Source organism: Labeo rohita, chromosome 15 (assembly GCF_022985175.1).
Source record: "Labeo rohita strain BAU-BD-2019 chromosome 15, IGBB_LRoh.1.0, whole genome shotgun sequence".
Classification (NCBI taxonomy): domain Eukaryota; kingdom Metazoa; phylum Chordata; class Actinopteri; order Cypriniformes; family Cyprinidae; genus Labeo; species Labeo rohita.
This window is the reverse complement of record NC_066883.1, coordinates 8036597-8059104: the sequence shown is the minus strand read 5'-3', so window position 1 is coordinate 8059104 and position 22508 is coordinate 8036597. Positions and strand designations below refer to the sequence as shown.

The 22508-nt window shown below is 35.1% G+C and overlaps 1 protein-coding gene across 5 annotated transcripts in view; it reads left to right on the top strand.

The window, feature by feature from the left end:
- ece2b (endothelin converting enzyme 2b) overlaps positions 1-21733 on the top strand; it is a 72294-nt gene extending 50561 nt beyond the window's left edge. For all 5 annotated transcript variants that reach the window (XM_051129346.1, XM_051129349.1, XM_051129347.1 and 2 more), the window contains 15 exons: positions 613-737; positions 2358-2504; positions 2638-2700; positions 2815-3003; positions 9420-9562; positions 9863-9977; positions 12116-12226; positions 12410-12508; positions 12663-12740; positions 13421-13524; positions 13602-13712; positions 13797-13864; positions 15551-15741; positions 16186-16281; positions 18038-21733. In XM_051129346.1, the coding sequence (XP_050985303.1) occupies positions 613-737; positions 2358-2504; positions 2638-2700; positions 2815-3003; positions 9420-9562; positions 9863-9977; positions 12116-12226; positions 12410-12508; positions 12663-12740; positions 13421-13524; positions 13602-13712; positions 13797-13864; positions 15551-15741; positions 16186-16281; positions 18038-18214 (1817 nt within the window). In that variant the 3' untranslated portion in view covers positions 18215-21733. The remainder of the gene's footprint in view (positions 1-612; positions 738-2357; positions 2505-2637; positions 2701-2814; positions 3004-9419; positions 9563-9862; positions 9978-12115; positions 12227-12409; positions 12509-12662; positions 12741-13420; positions 13525-13601; positions 13713-13796; positions 13865-15550; positions 15742-16185; positions 16282-18037) is intronic.
- Positions 21734-22508: the final 775 nt, after the last annotated feature.

Genomic DNA, 22508 nt, shown 5'->3' with positions numbered 1-22508 from the left:
ATGAAAGCATACAGTGACCAAAGGAGCATTGTGTGGAAGCTTGTTGGATTAAAAAATAAATAAAAATGGTATTTGTGACTTTTTATCTAACAGTTCTGACTTTTTTCTTGCATTTGCAAGATATAAAGTCAAAATTGCGAGATATAAACAGAACTGCAATATGTAAACACGCAATTCTGAGAAGAAAAGTCTGAATTGTGAGATATAAAGATGCAATAAGCTTTTTTTTGTGGCAAGAAAAAACAGTTGCAAGATGTAAACTCGGAATTGTGACAAAGTCAGGATTCTAAGTTTATATATTGCAATTCTGAGTTTGTCTCACAATTCACAAGGCTCCGCCCTCTTCTGGGAAGGAGGTGGGGAGCAGTAACTCATTTGCATTTAAAGAGACACACATGAAAACAGCATGTTTTTGCTTCACCCCAGAAAGGTGTATTTACAGCATGGAATAATGTTCGGTGGTGCATTTTGAGCTGAAACTTCTAATACACCTGAGACTTACAATACATGTTGTAAAAAGAGCCTAATAGGACCCCTTTTTTAAACTTTTACTTAGCAAATGTTACTATTTTGTGATGCAACTCAAATGCAATTTCTTATGTGTTCCTGTAGAAAATGGCACCTTTAACTCAAGCAGTGAAGCAGAGAGGAAGACGCAGTCCTACTACCTTTCCTGTCTTAATGAACAGCGAATAGAAGAGCTTGGAGCTCAACCACTCATCGATTTGATTGCAAAGGTGAGTGTTTCTGTAGCATACCACCATCTCCGGTGGTATGGAGGATAAACAGTGCAAACTCAAGTCAGTCAGAGTCAGGACATTTCTGTAATATTTTAAACATTCTTTCTGCGTATTTCTTTTAATTTGCAGTCTTTTTACATATATATTAATGAAGGACACAAAAACACCAATTTTGTCGAATGACCTTTGAATTAATTTGATGCCTGATTAAGTTTTTTGATTGCTTTTCTGTGCATCTCCTAAAAATAGACTCCTTTATTTGAACTGTGCAAGACAACTGGAATGGCTCCGATACTATCAATTCCTCTCGGTTTAAAATCAGCGAGCCTTGAAATTATGTAGACATCCTTTAGTGAGAGACGTTTTCATGCTTTACTATCTCTCTGAATCAGCCATTTTGAAGAAGAAAGCTCTGCAACTAACCCTCAGCACAGACCTGAAAGATGAATCTGTGTTAGGGACACAAAGCAGTGATGTCAAACAGCACTTCATCTTCTTAATTTACAGCCTCCCCACACACAGCTGCCTCCTGCAAGGCTTAAAAGAGATATGGTTGGAAAGATGGAGGACAAAAATCACACTGATGAGCTGCCTTTTGAACACAACTGCTGCCCTTCTCTTCTGTCTTTCTCTCATTTAATCGCTCTTTTTGTCACTGGGATCACAGTGATAGAGCCAATAGTGTTTCATAGAGCCGAGAATAGGTTTATTCTCAGAGGTGAGACAGATTTAATTGGCTTTAATGAGGTGTCGGCCTGAACTCATCAGAGTTGTGTTCCTCAAGTTTTTGCCTTTTTTTACACTTGCTAAACTAAATACCTTTGATCTAATAATGATTTGATCTAATTTTAAACTTAGCATATATATATATATATATATATATATATATATATATATATATATATATATAGCATATATAAACTTTATTATGAATATATGCATCATAGTTGATTTTCAGATTTATTTTATTTTATTTTTTTAGTTATAATATTTATTTTCAGTTTTTCTTTAACATTCATTGAGGTATATTTTTGTTATACTATTATTATACATTATACTATTATTCAGTCAAATACTATTATTCAATTGATTAATTAAAACAGATTCTTCCTCTGAAGAATTAGTGTTGTTACTTATGAAACTGGTTATTTATTTACGTATTTACCATTAGATTTTGAACTCAAAATGTATACATTTCAGTGCAGTGTAATAATTTTAATATTGTGAAATTATTTTCTTCACATTCTGCACAATATGATTATATAAATTACACATAAATTAAATACAGTATGTTAGATAATAAATAGATAAAGCAGATGATTCACTATATGTGGGCATTTGTTGCTCCTACATTTTAAATATCTGGGATGTTTATGCTTGGTTTAAGTGGTAGAGTCTTGGTTTAATGTTCACATGTTGTTGGACACATGTATCCAAAAACAGTGATGAATCATGCACAGTATGAAAACAAACAGATGTAAACAGGGTCCATTTTTGATTTCATGTTGTTAGTCCACAACAGGTAAATAAGTACAGTAGGTGCTTAATTGTCTCCTTTAGTCTTTTTACTAGAACTGATGTTTTTCTTTCTTTCTGTGTGTGTGTGTGTGTGTGTAGATAGGGGGCTGGAACATCACAGAGTCCTGGGACAAAGACAACTTTCTGGACGTTTTGAAGATAGTTTCTGGACCTTACAGAGCTCAGCCCTTCTTCACTGTCGGTGTCAGCGTCGATCCCAAAAACTCCAACAGTAATGTCATTCAGGTACACTTACTCACTATATTAAGCTTGATTACCATCTGCTACAAGTGTTTTTTTTTTTTTTTGTTTTTTTTTTCAATTGTATATACCATGTCTCTGGTGTTTGCTCACCTGTGTAAACTTCCTGTTTCCTCAGGTTGACCAATCAGGACTCTTCCTCCCATCCCGAGATTATTACCTCAATAAGACCAACGAGAAGGTATGAAGCAGAACTTAAAGTCTCAGTTTACACTGGAATGTCAAGAGCTTTGAGTCTCTTACAGCTTTCATTCCATGTCCAATAGCTGCTCTATGCTGGTTTGTGTGTGTTTAGGTGTTGAAGGCTTATCTGGATTATATGGTAGAGTTGGGATTGTTGTTGGGAGGAGACAAGAATTCCACTCGAGTTCAGATGCAGCAGATTTTGGACTTTGAGACGGCGCTGGCTAACATCACGGTGCCTCAGGACGAACGGCGGGACGAGGAGAAGATCTACCACAAGATAACAATAGCTGATCTGCAGGTGTGTGTGTGTAGCCTTATGAGGGGCTCAGTGGGTTTGGAGAAATGCTGTGGTAAACACGTGAAAGTGTGCTGATGAAGCTGAATGTTCATGATCATTAGTTTGGATCATTAAATCGTTATAATGAGCGAGTTTCACACATACTTGCTTATTAAAGGTGTTTGTATGAGATACGAGAACAGAGAGAAATGAAGAATATACAGGACTGTGAGTCTCTGTGAGTTTATGAAAAAAAGACAATCATACTATCATTCTGCCATTCTCTGTATCATTATACTGTTCTATCTATCCATCTATCTGTCTGTCTATTATTCTGTTGTTCTCTTTATCATTATACTGTTCTATCCATCTATCTATCCATCTGTCATTCTATCATTCTATCGTTCTGTCGTTCTCTGTATCTATCATTCTATCTACCATTCAATCGTTCTGTCATTCTGTCGTTCTCTTTATCATTATACTGTTGGTGGGTGGGGAAAGGTCCACGAGGTGGGACTTGAACTCGGGACACCCGAAGCGCAACTGCACTATACGTCAGCACACTGTCCACAAGGCTATCGGTGCTGACTCTATCATTCTATCATTACACTACATCTATCATTACATCTATCTATCTATCTATCTATCTATCTATCTATCTATCTATCTATCTATCTATCTATCTATCTATCTATCATTATACTTATCTATCTGTCTATCTATCTATCTATCTATCTATCTATCTATTTATCTGTCTATCTATCTGTCTATCTATCTATCTATCATCTATGTATCTGTCTGTATATCTATCTATCTATCTGTCTGTCTGTCTGTCTGTCTGTCTGTCTGTCTATCTATCGTTTTATCGATCTATCATTCTCTCTATCGTTATACTGTTCTATATCTATCTATTTATCCATCTATCTGCTGTATCTATATGTGTGTCTGTGTCTTGGCTCAGTGGAACACAGCCAATTCTAATTTTTTTCCCCTTTAATCCTCTCTGCATATAAATATTTATTCCTCTTTTTGTGTGTCTTCTGGCTTTTTTCCATCATTTAATTATTAGGATATTTTTTTCTTTGAGCACCTGCGTTCAGGAAACTTTTGTTTAGTGAAGGCTCCTGTAATTTCCGTGGCAACAGTTGCTGAGCAACTGTACAGTGAAGTAGTGAGGTGGAGGGGTTTCTATGACAGCTGATCACTTACTGATTAAATTATGTCTGCTGTCAGTATAAAGGGAATAAGGCTCATCTTTGTATCTTTTGAACAAGTCCAATTTTGTATAGTTGTTTTACACATGATTAAACCGATGTCAGTTTATTATGTAAATACATGTTCAAAAAGTGTGGCTTTTTAAGTAGATATTCATACATAGTATATTTCTATTTACTTACAAATCGGAATTAAAATTGCATAAGAAATTTGTAAGAAAACAATTTAATGAAATTGTGTGCAAAATTACCGGCAATTCTTCATTCCACTGCCTCGGCGCGGAAGCCCAATACATTATACATTCATATCACTGTTCCCGTGCGTGTGATGAGCAATCGTCTCTGGTAGCCGTGCAGCTCAGATGTGTGGTGAAACCCGAGAGGATTCTTACATTTGATTTTAACATACCGAGTTCTTTTTTAAGAAAAGAAAGCTAAATATCATGCCTACGTGTAATTTTTAGGTTCTACAATTTGTGTGGGTGACGTGAATATATAGCAGCGTTCTTTACTCATCTCATTCGCAACAACAACAAAAAAAAAAACGACAGATTTTATATCTTAAACTTTGGCAGAATGTGTTGGAACACGCATTCTGTAATGAGCAACAGTAATGCAATAATAAAAACTTTCCGCACACTTTATGGACATAATCTCATATGCGTGAAGATCCCTTTACACAAAGATTTATGTGAAAATGGATTGTTTCTATTTTCTAGGAACTAGCATGTCCTAAGATGTCCTAAGTGTCTGCAATCATTTGCAGTCAGATCCAAAACATTTTGTGGTAAACATACAGAATGATTGATGTATGAATGAAATTGAATACATATGTTAATTTAGCTGCATGAAGCATATTTAATTAATCTCATATGTTAACATGTTAAGTCTGACAGCCCTTATTGTAATAGAAAAAATACATACTTTAGCTTTAAGGGTGTTTGTCTGCCTGAATTATATTTTTTTTCCCCAACTCTCATTAGCCAAGACGTGGAGCAATCACTTTTTATTTTGCACGTCTTTATGCAGAGCATCCTCAAGGGTTTACTTGGTTTTGGAGTTTATTAAAAAACAACACAGCTTCTCAGAACCATAAGAGAGAGAAAACAGTCCATTTTAGTCAGCTAATCTGTTCTCATCTACTAGAAATCCACCGTCAAAATGAGGGCTGTGTGCTGAATGAGGCGTTCAGCTGTGTGTTTACGATGGAGGTCTTTGCTGTATTACACCCAAGGGCAGAGAGGCTAGAGCTGCATCCAGGATTCAGGAATGCAAACATGCGGGTTATTGGCTCTAGCCTGCTTGATTATTTGAGCAAAGACGAATACGAACATGCATTCTGTGTCCTTTTCATGGCTGAAAGAGAAATCTTTACGGGAAGTTATCAAGACAGGCAGAGCTCTCAGCCAAGGTTATGGAAGGAGCACTATTTGTGGCTTACAAAAAGATTAGCTGGAGTGCGTCACTCCTTTAGAAATACTATTCACTTGATTATTGTAACCCCCATTATTGAAATTCTAACTGTAATAATAATCATCAGGAGTGACAAAAAGGCACTTTGTGAGATATAAAGTTGCAATTGTAGGATTGGTTATCTGGAGTATTTTTTACAAGAAACAACTATTTAGATCTTTCTGCTTCCACATGTCATGTTTAATTCAATGTGTAATGTGTCTTTTCTTTGTAATTATTTGTGAAATTTACTAGCTGTGAAAATTGATTCTACACCAAATTTCTTTCAGTGAAGATACAGTCACTTGACCATATACAAAGTCACATTGTGAAATAAAATTTGCAATTGCGACATTTAAAGTGACACTGCAACATGTAAACTCAAACTGTGAGAAGTAAAGTCCCATTTACGAGAGCTACAAAGGCACAATGTCAGTTATAAAGTCACATTTACAATAAATAAAGTCACATTATGAGACAAAGTGACAATTAGGAGAAATAAAAGACCCGTCCTCCTTAGTTACTGTTGCTAGATCTGACAAGCCATGGCACTCTCACATCACAAATCGTGTTCTCACGCAGTGAAAAATACATAGCGAAGCAAAGAGGATGCTGCCAATGCGCCAACAGTAAGGACGCCAAGCTAACAGAAAATGTTCTTCTAACTTTGGCTAACGTTCTCTAAAGGTTCTCTCAAAGTTATCGAAAAACATTCTTGCAGTAACGTTAGTAAAATGTTTTCTCAAGGTTACATGTCAGTGATAAACGTTCTAAACATGTTAGCATAAAAACTTTTTTTTTTTTTGCAATGTTAGTGGAATGTTTTAAAACGTTATTAAAAATATGTCTTGACAAAATGATACATACTTTGCATAGCAACATAATTTGTGTATCCAATGACACAAAGACACATTCCAGTGGCCTTTTTCCCCTGGCATGAGAGAGAGAAATTAATTAAATTAAAATTAAAGTCTTACAATGTGCTTAAAAGTCAGAAGACACTTTATTTATTCTCAAACTGTTTTTATGACATTTGCATTTTTTTGACATTTAACAGCGAATGAGAAAATACACTAGAATGCAAAGTATAACAATTTTTGGTTCCCAGAATGTTATTTTTTATGGTTTGTTTTTGGTTAGCCAGGAAAGTTTTCTTCACGTTTTCCATAACGTTAGTTTTTGGTTAGGAGAACATTATTCTAACATTCTTCAAACGTTCCCAGAACGTTAGTTTTTGGTTCCCAGAATGTTATTTTTTTATGGTTCGTTTTTGGTTAGCCAGGAAAGTTTTCTTAACATTCTCAGAACGTTAGTTTTCGGTTTTTAGAACGTTATTGTAACGTTCCCCTAACGTTAATATAACGCTCCCAGAACGTTAGTTTTTAGTTTGTGGAACTTTATTCAAATGTTCCCAGAATGTTAGTTTTTGGTTTGTAGAAAGTTACTCTAACATTCTTTAAAGGTCCCCAGAACGTTCGTTTTTGGTTCCCAGAACGTTAGTTTTTGGTTCCCAGAAAGTTAGTTTTTGGTATTTAGAACGTTATTATAACATCCCCCTAACCCCTGAGCACATCATCCATCACATGTGTTTTTGTGTGAGCACATGGCTTTTGTCTTGTTTCCATGTGCTTTCATGTCTATTGTCTTGACCCCACCCATCTTGTTACCTGATTATTGGTTCATTTGCCCCACCTGTGTTTCCCTCATTACCTGCCTCATTTGCTCCCTATTTATTGTCCTTGTGTTTGCAGTCCTGGGCTAGTTCATTGTTGAATAATGCATGTTCTTGTCCCGCAAGCCTGCCACGTTGCCAGTAGTGTTTTTCTCCCACAGGGTAGTTTTAGTTATTTATTTTATGCTAATAAAAGCCCATTCTCTGCACAACTGAGTCCTTGACCCACTCCTACACCCTGCACCCTGATAAATACTATAATTTAAAACGTGTTGTGCTTGATCTAATTTTTGTATTTTAATAAATGCTACATTAAACGAATTACGGGGCTCTGTATAGGTCATTACACTAAACATCTGCAACGTTTTCATTGGAAAGATTTACAGGATTATAAAAATAACCTGGGAATAACCATTAGGGAACTTTCTTTGTTAGATATTTTTGGGTTATTTTATTTTTGGTTACAAAAAATATATCCTAGAAAGAACAGCATTAGTATTTGGTTCCCAAAAATAACAAACAGGACCCAAAAACGTTAGGGGAACATTCTTAGAACATTAATATAATGGAGAATGGAATGTTCTAATAACAATTTAAATTACATTAGAACATTAATTAGAACAGTAAATTACTTAGAACATTAATATAATGACAGACTGAAACATTCTAAAAACATTTTGAATAACGTTCTTAGAACCAAACAAAAACGTTACTACAGTGTCTAAAAAACTGGACATTTTGAACGTTCTAAGAACCTTCAGCAATAACATTTTTATAACTTACTGGGAATGTTAGGGAAACATTCTTAGAACATTACTATAATGGGGAATGGAGTGCTCTAATAATGTTTTAAATTACGTTTTTAGAACATTAATATAACGAGACACTGAAACATTCTAAAAACGTTTTGAATAACGTTCTTAGAACCAAAGAAGAATGTTAATACAACGTCTAAAAAATGGACATCTGAGAACATTCAAAAATAATGTTTTCATAACTCAGTGGGAACATTACAGGAATGTTTTTATAACGAAAAAATGGTTAGCTGGGACAGAGCAGGTTACTTTTGTTATGAAACAAAGTCTCAGCTTTCAAATTTTGTAATTTTTTTTTAAAGAAATTCAAACAATAAATAGCATTCTGTGGCTTGTCATGACAGATCGCTATAGCAGCTCAGCTCAAGCGGCAGGAGAAGTGATCATCTCTTCCTCTTTACTAGTTTTAGCACAAAGTAAACATGAATGAACAAACATACAATACACAACATTTTTAAGGGTGTTTTCACACCTGGCACTTTGTTACGGAACCTGGCACGTTTCCCCCCTTAGCTTGGTTTGTTTGGGCATATGTGAACACGGCAATCATGTTCGGATCCATGCCGAAACAATCAGTCCTAGATCGCCTGAACGAGGTGGTCTCGGCTCGATTGAAAATGAACTCGCTTGTCAATCAAAGTCCCTGCAAATTGTGAATTGTAAGATATAAACTCACGTTATATTGTATATGTTATGTTATATTGTGAGAAATAAAGTAACATTGCGACACTGATAGCGCAGTCTGATGGGTCTAACTCAATCTGACATAATGACATCATCACATGGCGCTGCTGATTGGTTCTTTTTGTATCAGCAGCCATGAGCTTGCTGCTCAACATTCAAATACTTGGCTAATGCTTGCTGTAGCAGTTGCAGCACACTTCAGAAACCCTTCACCTTCCCCAGCTCCACCTGTGTAGATCTGCTACTGTGTGATTCATGTATGCTGCATATGTAGTAAATCTAAAAATAAAGTAACATTGCAACATATACATTTGTAGTTCTAAGAGTTACATTTTTATTCATTTTATTTATTTTAAAAACAGGTTTTTGTAATTTTGGTGCTTTATCATAATTAAAAACTGTTATGCTGTTGTGTAATACTGCTTCCACACTAATAGGCATCAGTAGTGGTTAGGGGCGGTTCTCACTTGTTTTATTTTTGGGTGCCAGTGACAAAGCCAAAACGGCCGAAAAAAATTGTTCCTAACATAATTTTACAGTTATTAGTGCATTAGAATGGAAATATTCTGCTGATGTTATTCCGTTTGTTTTCGGTCATAGGGGTTGGCTCCGGCAGTCGAATGGTTGGATTATCTGAACTTCGTCCTGTCACCGCTTGAGCTGAATGACACTGAGCCTGTGGTGGTCTACGCTAAAGAATACCTGCAACAAGTTTCAGATCTCATCAACAAGACAGACCACAGGTACGAATGTCGCCATGGTTACAGCTAATCAGAGTTCAGGAAGAGGACGTCCCCTCTGAGAGCGTCTGTTTGGATTGTGTATCAGAACATTCAGTGCTAATAACAGCCTCTCTCGCTCTCTCACTGTCTCTCTCGCGGTCTCTGTTTCTGTCTCCCCGTCTAAGCGTATTAATGCATTTATTCTTTCTCACTGCTTCTCTAACACCATCTCTCTCTATACTTGTATAAATAAATGAATACATATGCAGAAATGGTCCCGTTTTTAGATATGTGGATGCATTCTCTCTCTTTCTTCTCCAGTCTTTTGAATAATTACATGATCTGGAATCTGGTGCAGAAAGGAGCATCCAGTCTCGACCAGCGCTTTGAGAATGCTCAGGATAAGCTGCTGGAGAGCCTCTACGGCACTAAGAAGGTGTGTATTGTAAGAGTGTGTGTTCAAGAAGTGCTTCATGCCAAAGTGATAATTCTGTCATCATTTATATATTCACTTTCATGTTGTTCCAAACCTGAATGACTGTTTCATGAAACACAAAAATGTTCTTTTTCCATGTAATTGAAATGAATGGGGGATTGTCAAGCTTTGAAAAGCTCCCTGCAATACCAAAAATGCTCTATGTGCCTTTTATGCAATATTACAGAAAGGTTGGTGTGATGAACAGACAGAAATTTTAGTCATTATTGAAAATATACTGAAAATCTTACCCTTTTTTCACATCTCTCCAGTGCTTATTTGCATTCACGCATATTCAGACTTGATGAGTCAAAGTTTCAATGAGTTTCTGACACTAAGCAATCAAATGGGACTTGAAATATAGTGTCAGAGTTGTATGGACTACTTTTATAAATACATTTCTGGACTTTTTCAGCTCAGCAGCCCCAGTCTCCATTCACTTGCATTGTATAGATTAGACTAGAGCACCTTCTGAACTTCTTGTTTGATTTGATGTGACCCCCTTGTGAAAAATAATTGCATTAGACTGTAGTATACATTTAAAAAGACTGCTTATTACGGAAATAATATTAAAAAAAAAAAAAAAAAAATTACTTGAAAACTGAACGGGCTGTTTTCAAACACTTAATTGCAATAAATGAAGATGTACTATAGATTAAATTCATATTAAATGCAATTAGTTGAACCCAAGACTGCTTTTTTGACCCTATTAAGAAAGATCTTAGTTTTATTTTCACTGTGATGTGTTTATATTGTTGTAAATATATCAAAGCTTTTTGGATAACTCTCTCTCTCTTTCTCTCTCTCTCTCTCTCTCTCTCTCTCTCTCTCTCTCTCTCTCTCTCTATATATATATATATATATATATATATATACACTGCCCTCCAAAAGTTTGGAAACACCCCTGGCAAAGTGTGGTTTTGGATGATATCAGCATAACTCCTTATCATTTTTTGGTGCAAATACATTAAAGTAACTTGACATCATTGAAGACCAGCAATAATAATTTTCATTTTCATTACATAATAATGGCAATATATACATGTCAAAGTCAGACATGCCCCTTTTCGAGCTGTGATGCCTGGTTACTGGTTTAAACTTGGCCCAGGTTTTTAAAAGATTTTCGGTTCAGCACACCTTAATAGCTTCAACAATTGATTAAGTTTAGAATACAATGAATTTAGGCCCAGATTATGCAGAGCTGTAATAGCTGCTAATGGAGGATATTTTGAGTGTGTATAAACTGTTTATGTAATAAAATATGTTTTCGTAGTTTGCGTTGTCCCTTATCAGTGCAAAATGATCACAAATTAAAAAGGATTCATGCCAATATTGTCCAAAACCCCAGTTTTCTAGGGCATTTCCAAACTTTTGGAGGGCAGTGTATATATATATATATATATATATATATATATATATATTCCAGATTTTCAAATAGTTATATATTGTCCTATCATAACAAACCATAAATCAATGGAAAGCTTATTTATTCAGCTTTTGGATAATATATATACATCTCAGTTGACCCTTATGACTAGTTTTGTGGTCCAGGGTCACATACGTACATTAAGTGTACTATAAAATATATTTTAACACTTTTAATTTGACTTTATTGCAAAGTGCACTTTTTAAAAGTGCATTTAAGTGTGTTAAGAAACAGTAACAAAAGTGTCTTCTCTTAAGTACACTTATTTAGCCTTTTATTTCATTAAAATTATATTATCTGCAATTGCAGAGTTTAAAACATACTTTTAGGATTTCAAGTACACTACAAGTGCACATTCAATACAATTAGGCACACTTTTTTACATAAAGGACATGAAGGTAAATACATTTTGCCATAATAAAAGAATCTGAATTTCAGAATTATGTGAACTTTTCCATTAAAGAGAGCGTCTGGACTGTATGTATTTATTTATTTTTTGTACAGTTTGTGTACGTGATCCATTTGCTTGTAGAACAATTAGTGATTTATTGTTCAGTTGGACCATGTTTTAAATTAACATATGGCCCCCATTCTGTTTTTCTGACTGCTTGTTTCTGGTTGCCAATTAAGTTAATCTCCATGTAATTTGTCAATATGTCTGTTTCATATTCAGTCCTGTACTCCACGCTGGCAGACTTGCATTGGGAACACAGATGACACTCTGGGTTTTGCTTTGGGTGCTCTTTTCGTCAAAGCCACTTTCGACAAACAGAGCAAAGAAATAGTGAGTCAAGTAAAACCATATGTCATGTTCAGACTGAAAACTACTGTATATGTATGCTGTCCTGAATTCTGCCAGTTTATGCACTCATGTTTAATTCAGACTCATTGCTGGCGCGTGTTTGCCACCATGTGGCAGCAGAGTAAATTACACAGTTCTCAACCCCGTCTTTCTGTCATAACGCAGGCGGAGGGGATGATCAATGAAATCCGCACAGCTTTCAAAGATGCGCTGGATGATTTGAACTGGATGGATGAACAGACCCGTCAAGCTGCCAAGGACAAGGTGAGAGAGAATGAGAATTACAGAGACAGCAGCATGACTGGATCACCAAAACTTGCGGATTTGTCTGGGATGAAAGACTGCAAAAACAGCTTAACTGTAAACACTTTGCATTGCTTGCCAAAAAATCTGCATAAAGTGTCTTTTCTGGCTCTAGGCGGATGCCATCTATGACATGATCGGATTTCCAGACTTCATTTTGGACTCCAAAGAGCTCGATGATGTGTATGACGGGGTGAGTCAGCAACTGTCTCAATTTGTAGAATCACAATGCTTTTTTGCCAGGTGTAAATAATTTTCAGTGTGATTTAAAGAAGCTTCAGTGATTTCAATATTTAAAATAATAAGAATTCAGCATTAAATTAGTAATTAGATTAAATAAAATGTTTAAATTGTTTATATTTACACTATAATTTAAAGGTTTTGAGGGAGAAAATCTGTTAAATTCTGCATTGTAATACATTTATATTCTTCAGAGAGTCTTAAAAAAGACACTTTCACAAAATCGTGATAATTAATGTTTCTTGAGCAGTAAATCAGCATATTAGAATGATTTCTGAAGAATCATGTGACACTGAAGGCTGGAAAATTCAGATTTGATCACAGCAATCAATTACATTTTAGCAGATATTCACATAGAAAACAGTTATTTTAAATTCTAAAAAATATTTTAGAATTTTGCAGTTTGGTGATCAGAAGACAAAAATAAATTCACAAAATAAAAAAATAAAATAATAATAATAATAATAATAATAATAATTAATAATAATAATCATAATCATAATCATAATAAAACTTACCAAGATGTATATTATATTATATTATATTAAAACTGATTAATTAAATAACTTTAATTAATTTACTAATATTAAAAATATCCCATCTAACAGGCAATGTGATGTGTTTTTCTTGTAGTATGAGGTTACAGAAGACAACTTCTTCCAGAATATGATCAACTTCTATAACTTCTCAGCGCGAGTGATGGCAGACCAGCTGCGCAAGCCGCCCAACAGAGACCAGTGAGTGTAACAGTGTGTGTTAAGAAAGAAGCATGTGAGATGTACTGTGAGCTGATTGCTGTTTCTGAATGCTGTAGATGGAGTATGACTCCACCCACGGTGAATGCATACTACATGCCAACTAAGAACGGAATCGTCTTCCCTGCCGGCATCTTACAAGCCCCCTTCTACGCACAGGATCACCCCAAGTGAGCAGAAATGGCTGAAATAGTTAGCATGTTAAAAACAAAGGTGTTTTTCTTTGATAACTGTGATGTTTTGGTGTCTCACAGAGCTTTAAACTTTGGTGGCATTGGAGTGGTGATGGGACATGAGTTAACGCATGCTTTTGATGACCAAGGTTAGTGCACCTACTTAATGTGGTTATTTCATACATGTCCAGCAATACTGTTTTTACAGATTTCTTATGACAAAAAAGTCATTTAGCTTCTTTTACTATTTTCCACCCTCTCTCTGACCTTAAATCGAAACCTTCTGTCCCTTTAATAATATGCCATACTAATATAATATATTTGCAAAAAAACTGTAAAAAGTATACTTAAGTCCAAACTGAAGGTAGTGTTAATTGCAATTAATTTAAAATATATTAAAGCATACCTTTATATTACATTAGCTTAACTTTAGAGTACTTTCTTGAACCACTTGAAGGAGAAGTCCACTTCCAGAACAGAAATTTACAGATAATGTCATCCAAGATGTTCATGTCCTTTTTTCTTCAGTCTTAAAGAAATTATTATGTTTTTGAGGAAAACATTTCAGGATTTTTCTGCATATAATGGACTGATATGGTGCCCCGATTTTGAACTTCCAAAATACAGTTTAAATGCGGCTTCAAACGATCCCAAATGTGGTTGTAAAAGATCCCAGCCGAGGAAGAAGGGTCTTATCTAGCGAAACAATCAGTTATTTTCATAAAAAAAATACTTTTGAAATACTTTTTAATCTCAAACACTCGTCTTGTCTTACTCTGCCTGAACTCTGTGTATTCTGGCTGAAGACGGTTAGGGTATGTCGAAAAACTCCAATTGTATTTTCTCCCTCAACTTCAAAAATCATTTCAAAATCATCCTACATCACTGCAGAAGTACCGACCCAGTCTTTCAAAGTGAACATGCAAAGAAGATCAAACACCCTTAACAAAAAAGGTAAAACAGCGATATAAGACAATTTTGAAGTTGAGGGAGAACATGAGATGGGAGGAAAAAAACAGTCCAGGCAGAGTAAGACAAGATGAGCGTTTGACATAAAAAGCATATAAATTGTATTATTTTTATGTAAATAGCCGATCGTTTCGCTAGATAAGACCCTTCTTTCTCGGCTGGGATTGTTTAAAACCGCATTTGGGATGGTTTGAAGCCGCATTTAAACTGCATTTTGGAAATTCAAAATCGGGGCAACATATCAGTCCATTATATGGAGAAAAATGTTTCCCTCAAAAAACATAATTTCTTTATGGCTGAAGAAAGAAAGACATGAACATCTTAGATGACAAGGGGTGAGTACATTATCTGTCAATTTTTGTTCTGGAAGTGGACTTCTCCCTTAAAGGGATAGTTCAAACAACTGTTTGGTTACCAGCATTCTTCAAAATATCCTTTTTGGAATGACTTGAGGTTGAGTAAATGATGACAGAATTCTCATTTTTGGGTGAACTATCCCTTTATTTTTATGTGTATTTTGAAGTACACAGCAAGTGCACATTCAACACAATTAAATGCACTTCATTTTCAAAAGGGGTTTCACAGGTTCTTTACAGAAAGTCTGCATTATGTTCTGTCAGGGTGAAGGAACAGTTCACCCAAAAATGAAAGTTCGGTCATTATTTACTCATCCCTTAAGTTGTCCCAAAGCTGTATGACTATCCCATGCCTGTTTTCTGACCATTTCAAAACATCACTATTTTTGTTGCTTAGTTTCAGTGAAGTTCTTCTTCAGTGAGTTCTGAAAGTCTGTAGACTGTAGCATTTCGTCAGCTTGTGGAAAATTCAATGTTTTATTATATAAACCCTTTAATTCTGTCCCTCAGGCAGAGAGTATGACAAAGATGGAAACCTTCGACCGTGGTGGCAGAACTCCTCAGTGGACGCGTTTAAGAACCGCACCGAGTGTATGATCGATCAGTACACTCAGTACACCATCAACGGAGAGCACATCAACGGGAAACAGACGCTGGGAGAAAACATAGCAGACAATGGCGGTCTCAAAGCTGCCTATCATGTAGGTTACATTTCATTTTCCATGGTTTCTGTGGTTTTTGTTGTGTAACAAACAACAAAAATGCATTTACAACAAGAGGTGCAGGCTAAATCGTGTCCTAATCTGCCCTGTTTGTCAGCCTTACAAACTCTTTCCCATATTCCCAGTATTTTTAGAGGTTTGTATGGGCACTCGAGTTATTTATTCATAATCTTTTAATAATTTAAATGATAGGCCTGAGAGTGGATGGCCACTGTAAGAGTGGATGGTCATTTGAAGCCATTACAGAGGGAAGTTACATTTTATAAAATCATCCCGTAGGAAAGATTCTGTGGTTCAGGAGGTTCCCCCTAGTGGTCATGGATATAAATCACTATACCTTTATTTGTTTCCAAGCTAAAGCAAATGTTGCAATTCAGTTTAATACAGATCAATGAATGATTTGGAGATCTGTTTGTTTTGCAGGCGTATCGCTCATGGGTGCAGAAGAACGGTGAAGAGAAGAGACTCCCAGCTGTCAATCTGACAAACGACCAGCTCTTCTTCGTAGGTTTTGCACAGGTATGAAACAAAGAAGTTTGCCAAAACAATAGCAAGTACAACGTGAAACACCTGTTCACACAACTACTGCGTAACCGCAAAATAGACACTGTGCTGTGCAAATGATAACCGACGTTTACATGCCGTCATACATGCTGTATGATGTGATGACAGAATAATATTGAATTTGCATATTAAATTAACGTTTTGAATGTTTTTTTTTTTTCAGAACACTTCAATAACACTTAATACAATATGCTTCTATACCTTAACACACATTATCATTATCAAACCAATAAAATAGCAACAATATGTTAGTGCTGTGACCAGGTTAGTGTAACACAATACGCGTAGCAAGTATAATAATAATAATAATAATAAATAAAAAGAAAACAAGTAGATGGAATATATAATAGAAAGTATAAATTCTAAAATAAATCTATATGTGTACACTACTGTTTAGAAGTTTGGAATAATTCAGATTTTTAAAAGGTCTTTTTTGTGCACCAAAGCTACATTTGTTTGTTCAAAAAATATGATAAAAACAGTAATGCTATGCTGTTTTTTAAGCAGAAAATTATATTATTTCTGAAGGATCATGTGACACTGAATACTGAAGTAATGATGCTGAAAATTCAGCTTTACATCACAGATATGAATTATTATTTTGGGAAAAAAAACATAGAAATCAGTTTAAAAAAAATGCAACAATATTTCACAGTATTGCTGTTTTTACTGAAAGAATAATTACGAAATATATTATAAATTATTTGTGTCATTCATAAATAACATTATGTTAATATATTGCTGTTGTGTGACTTACAACCTTAATATATTAGGGTATGTAAACAATAATATTGATTATTATTACTTAATATTAAATAATAATTATTTTGGTTAATCTTAATTGAGAAAATAAATTTTGTTTAATATTCAAATATATAAAAATGCTGTTATATATTATAACTTATAATGTTAGTATATTAGTATAAATTAATATTAAATTGAATTAAATGGTTTTGCTGTAAATTGACCTTGCAAATAAATTTTTTTCTGAATGTTTGTGCCATTGAAGTGTCTGATAGGCCAGTTTTCCTTTTGAATCTGGCTTCTGCTTCCCTAAAGCAGGCCGTCATTTGATGTATTTTGAATGCTGCTGACTTTACCTTTTGTTGATTTTTGTTTATTTTAAACCAGAGCTGAATTGCACCTTTTTAAAATCCAAAGCTGCACATGTGTTTGGCATCTTATTCCTGCAGCTGGCATATAAACATCCACATTTCAACTCTATTTTCTGCATAGCTAGAGGCTGAGTGTGCTAATTATCTAAGATTAAGGTTAACTGCTGAATGTTGCGTCCCAAAAATTCAAACTGTTAACAGTCTGCGTATTGTGACGCACACATTTGGTGAAGAGTAGTTAACCCAAAAATGATTTTGTGCTTCACTGAATGCTATAGATGAATGGAAAAGATCAGCAGGAGCATTTTTTTTTAAACATCTTTTTTTAATGTAATCAAATATTAGTAATATACTATCATTTTAATTTTGTATTATTAAATGAATATAAGTTAATAGTAAATACTCTATTCTGTAAGTCATATACAAACTTCTTGTAATATGTTACCAATATTAAAATTTTTAAAAGCAAGTAAGGCACTTGGTATAAGGTAGTATAGATATACCACAGCTACTCCTCCTCCACCATACGCAATAATAAAAACAATACAAGGCAGAGCTGTGATTGTAAACACATGTGGTCTCATTCTTCTTCTTAGGTGTGGTGTTCAGTCCGGACGCCAGAAAGCGCTCACGAGGGCCTGATGACGGACCCTCACAGCCCACCCAAATACCGCGTAATCGGCACTCTATCCAACTCTCCCGACTTCGCAGAGCACTTCCAGTGTCCGCTGGGCTCGCCCATGAACTCAGGCCACCGCTGCGAAGTGTGGTAGGACCGTCACCCACAACATACCAGCCCGCTTGCACAGACCAGCCCAGCCCGGCCAAAAAAACGCTCCACGGACACTTTTGGCTCTTTCTCAAGCACTGGTTTTTATTTATGTGCTCAGAGTTTTTTGAGGAGTTGGGCCGAAAGCAGGAGGATGAAGCGAACGTTGATGTTCTTCAGCGTTCGGATCGACCCATATCAAATTGTCCTCCGCCGTCACATCAGACTCGCTTTATTTATTTGTTCGCCGAACTTGGGGGCCGCCAAGAGGCCCCTTCCAACGCTTACATGTGTGTTTGTGTGCTTCACACCTTGATTTACAACAAGCCCGATTCCTCGTCTTCTGATCTGGAAGATGTGAGCACTGTGATGCCACTGGGAGCGCCTCTCCGTGACCTCACAGGAAATGTTTGGCTCCATCTGCGATGACTTCACAGGAAGCTTCACGTCCTCGCGGTGACCTCACAGGAAGTGCTGAACTACATCTGTGACCCCCCACAGGAAGGAAGAGCTTTCAAGGATGAAAGCCTATTTCCCAATTGTGATTTCATAGAAACGCTATTAAACGACAGGGAGAGCCACTGTTTGTTCATCCGACCTGTGTATTATGATTTGATCTTGACAAAGTTGAAATGAAATGTTCATTTTAAACCGCTTTTTGCCAAAGAACAATTTTAGGTTCGTTCCTCGTGCAAATGAACGTGGAAGTTTGCACTGCTTCGCCTTCAGTAAAATCCATTCCAGTGTAATTCCACTGTGTTTGCATACAGACGTCAACCTGCGTGCGAAGGATGTATTTCCGTCTCCATGTCGTGCTAAACTTTGTCAGTTCTGCTGAAGTGCTGTCACGTTACGTTCTCAAAACCACTAAATGGGTGAACCTCACCAATGTTCGAGTCATATTTCACTCCAAAATTAATAGATTATTATTATTTTTGAAGCTATTTTATACTTTATTCCTTTTTCACACTGTTTTCATAACAATTTAGCACATCATTCCCCCAAATTCATTACATTTCATTAGATTATACTGTGCAAATATTAATTACAAAACAAATAATGTAATGTTTATTTTATTTTTTTTAAATCAGCATTAATTAAAGGTTATACAACAAATAAAATAAAAAATAATGAATATGGAATGTATATCTATAGCTGAAAATTCAGCTGTTATCAGCTTTTACATTTTACAGTATGTTACAAAATAGATCAATTATTTTAAATTGTAATAATATTTCACAATATTGCTGTTTTTACTATTTTTTATTATTTTTTATCAAATGAATACAGCCTTGGTGAGCAGAAGAGACTTTTCAAAAACATTTAAAAAATCTAACTGACCTTTTTTTGCATTATGATTATGATAACGAATTAAGTCATGGAAATGTTTTTAAAAAAAGCATTAAAATAGGCTTAATTTTCCAGTGTTGGACTGAAATATGACACTTTCTTGGCTTTTCTTGAGATTCGCCCTAAAGCGTTCTGTTATCATCTGCTAAACTTCCCAGCATGCCTGGTGTGTTTCAGGGAGTTGCGTCAGACGTCGTTGTATGATAAAGCATTTAAATCGCCCGTTTCAGAATGGATTGCTGCCATGTGCGCTTCCATCTCCAGCGTTGCTGTAAATTGACCTTGCAAGTACATTTTAATCTGAATGTTTGTTCTGTTTGTGCTGTTGGAGTGTCTGATAGGCCAGTTTTTCTTCTCTGTCTGGCTTCTGCTTCCCTAAAGCAGGCCGGTTTTGTCGTTCGATGTATTTTGAATGCTGCTGACTTCACTTTTTGTCGGTTTTTGTTTATTTCAAACCAGAGTTGAATTGCACCATTTTAAAAGCCGAAGCTGTTTGGCATCTTATTTCCACAGATGGCATATGAACATCCAAATTTCAACTCTATTTTCTGCATTGCTAGAGGCTGAGAGCGCTAATTAGCTAAGATTGAGGTTAACTGCTTAATGTTACGTCCCAAAAATTCTGTTAAGAATCACTGTACATATTGTGATGCACACATTTGGTGAAGGTTTTCGAGGAATAGTTAACCCAAAAATGAACATTTTATGTTCTTCACTGTATTCTGTTGTATGGAAAAGAGCAGCATGGACATTTCTTGAAATATCCCTTTTTTCTTCTTCTTTTAAAGAAAGTCATACAGGTTTGTATAAAAACTTATATCTGTCACAGAATAAAAAAAATAAAAAAGAGTGACTTTTTCCCAGCAAGTATACAGTAGTCAACATTTGAAGCAGATCAAAAAAGTTCATCAAAGTTGTCCTAAGACAAGAGCGGGTGTTGTTTTGATTTTAGGGCAACTTTGATGAAAGGTTTTGATCCACTTCAAATGTTGACTACTACTATATATCTCACAACTGAGTTTATGCCTCTATATCTTGGGAGAAAAAGTCACAAACAGCTTTTTTATATTTCTATTCTGTGGTGGAAATGATCTTGCATAGGTTTGGGCTGACATGAGGTAAACGATGGCAGAATTTTCATTTTTGGGTGAAATATTGCTTTAACCGCTCAGTCAGTTTTTATTCATGTTGTCCATCAATATATTTTACTATGTGTCGAGTTTAATGATTTGTTTGCTTGAATGATGTGCATCTGACCGAACGCCTCCTGGCTTCCGCTTTGTATATTTATCAAACACCATGAATATTTTTCAGTGGCGTTATGTTCGATGGGCTCCATGAGGATTGTGGGGCAGATGCCTGTCTGAAGATTTGCCATGGAAAGGCATTTGGTTTTGGCCTTAATTATTAACTGTAGACTTACAGAAGAAGATGTACATATATAAACTTAAACATATTTCAAGTTAAAAGAAACAATGTAAACTTGAAATATTTCAAAGCCTTTAAATAGCCAGTAAATACCATGTAAGTGTGTTATATACAATACTTGCTTTATTTGCGACTTGAGTCTCAAATAGCAAATTGCCAATCCAGATTTCCCTTTTGAGCCCTGAATGAGGTTTTGGACTGATTATCTTAATGTTTTTGCTGGATGAAAGCCATTTATTGAGCTTTTGCTTGAATAAAATGGAGGGATCTGTCACATTCTGACATTCACACTTAACTTTCAGTGTTTCAAAGAGGAATAACTTAAAAGAAACTGTAGATGTGAATCACCAGAATGTCGTTAAATGTGCCACATTGCATTGCGTTCATAATAATGGGATGGTACAGGGTGATACCACCCTCTCACCGTTAAATACTGAAACTGTCCATCATCTTTATGAAGATGTTGCCTTATTTAATTTATAGAGTGTACGTTCACCATTTAATCGACTGTAGTTTGTTGTCATCTCTCTTTTGTACTTCTGGCATTGATGTTTGAGAGGTTACACTGTCTTAAAGTTGTGTTTTCATTTCTTTTTCTTTTCTTTTTTCTTTTTTTTAAATGAGACAACATTCCCTGAAATATTAGTTGACAGGGGAAAAATGCTCTGCCCAGCGTGTAGTGCAACATTCCACATAGAGAACTGTCAATGAACATGAAATAAAGGATATATATTATAAAAAACAACACATTTTCACGTGGTTTATTCTCAAAATATTCACTTTGCTAGTGCTGAAATATATTTGGAGTAATTTATGGAGGTAATACAGGAAAAAGTGCACTCAAAAACAACAACACAACTGTCACTTGGCAGCACTATTTCAAAAAGTAAAAAAAAAACAAAAAAAAAACATTTTCTGTTTAATTGCATTTTTGTTTTCATTTTTCTGAGCAAAAAATAAATATCACACATTTTTCCCTAATTTACAGAAGACACCCACTAAAATGTCATTCAGTGTAACAATCTTACCAGGCGTATTTACAACAAAAATCCATTTATGACATATTAAAAGATAAATTACTTTCACCCTAATTACTAATTAGTTGTAATTCTATGTTTTTAACATTTGCCTCTATCCTAGGTTTTACCCATTTGTCGGTAAAACTTTTTTACTCATTTAAAACACAGTAAATTTTAATATGCTTCCTTATTCTTTATATATATATATATATACATATTACATAAATATTGTGTTATGTACAAGTCAAAATAAGCATGTTGTTTGAATTTTTACATAAATATTGTGTTACACTAAATGACAATGTAGCATTATTTTAACCACATTTTGACATTTTAGTCTCCAAAAACTTATTTTACAAACAAATTTGCTTACATTTAATATCTTTTCTATGGACATAAAATCCCTTTTGTAAATTTATTTTGATGTGGACATCTTATCGTCTTTGACCCATGTACCTTTAAGGCACGAATATGTACTGTACCATTTAGGGGTAAATAATG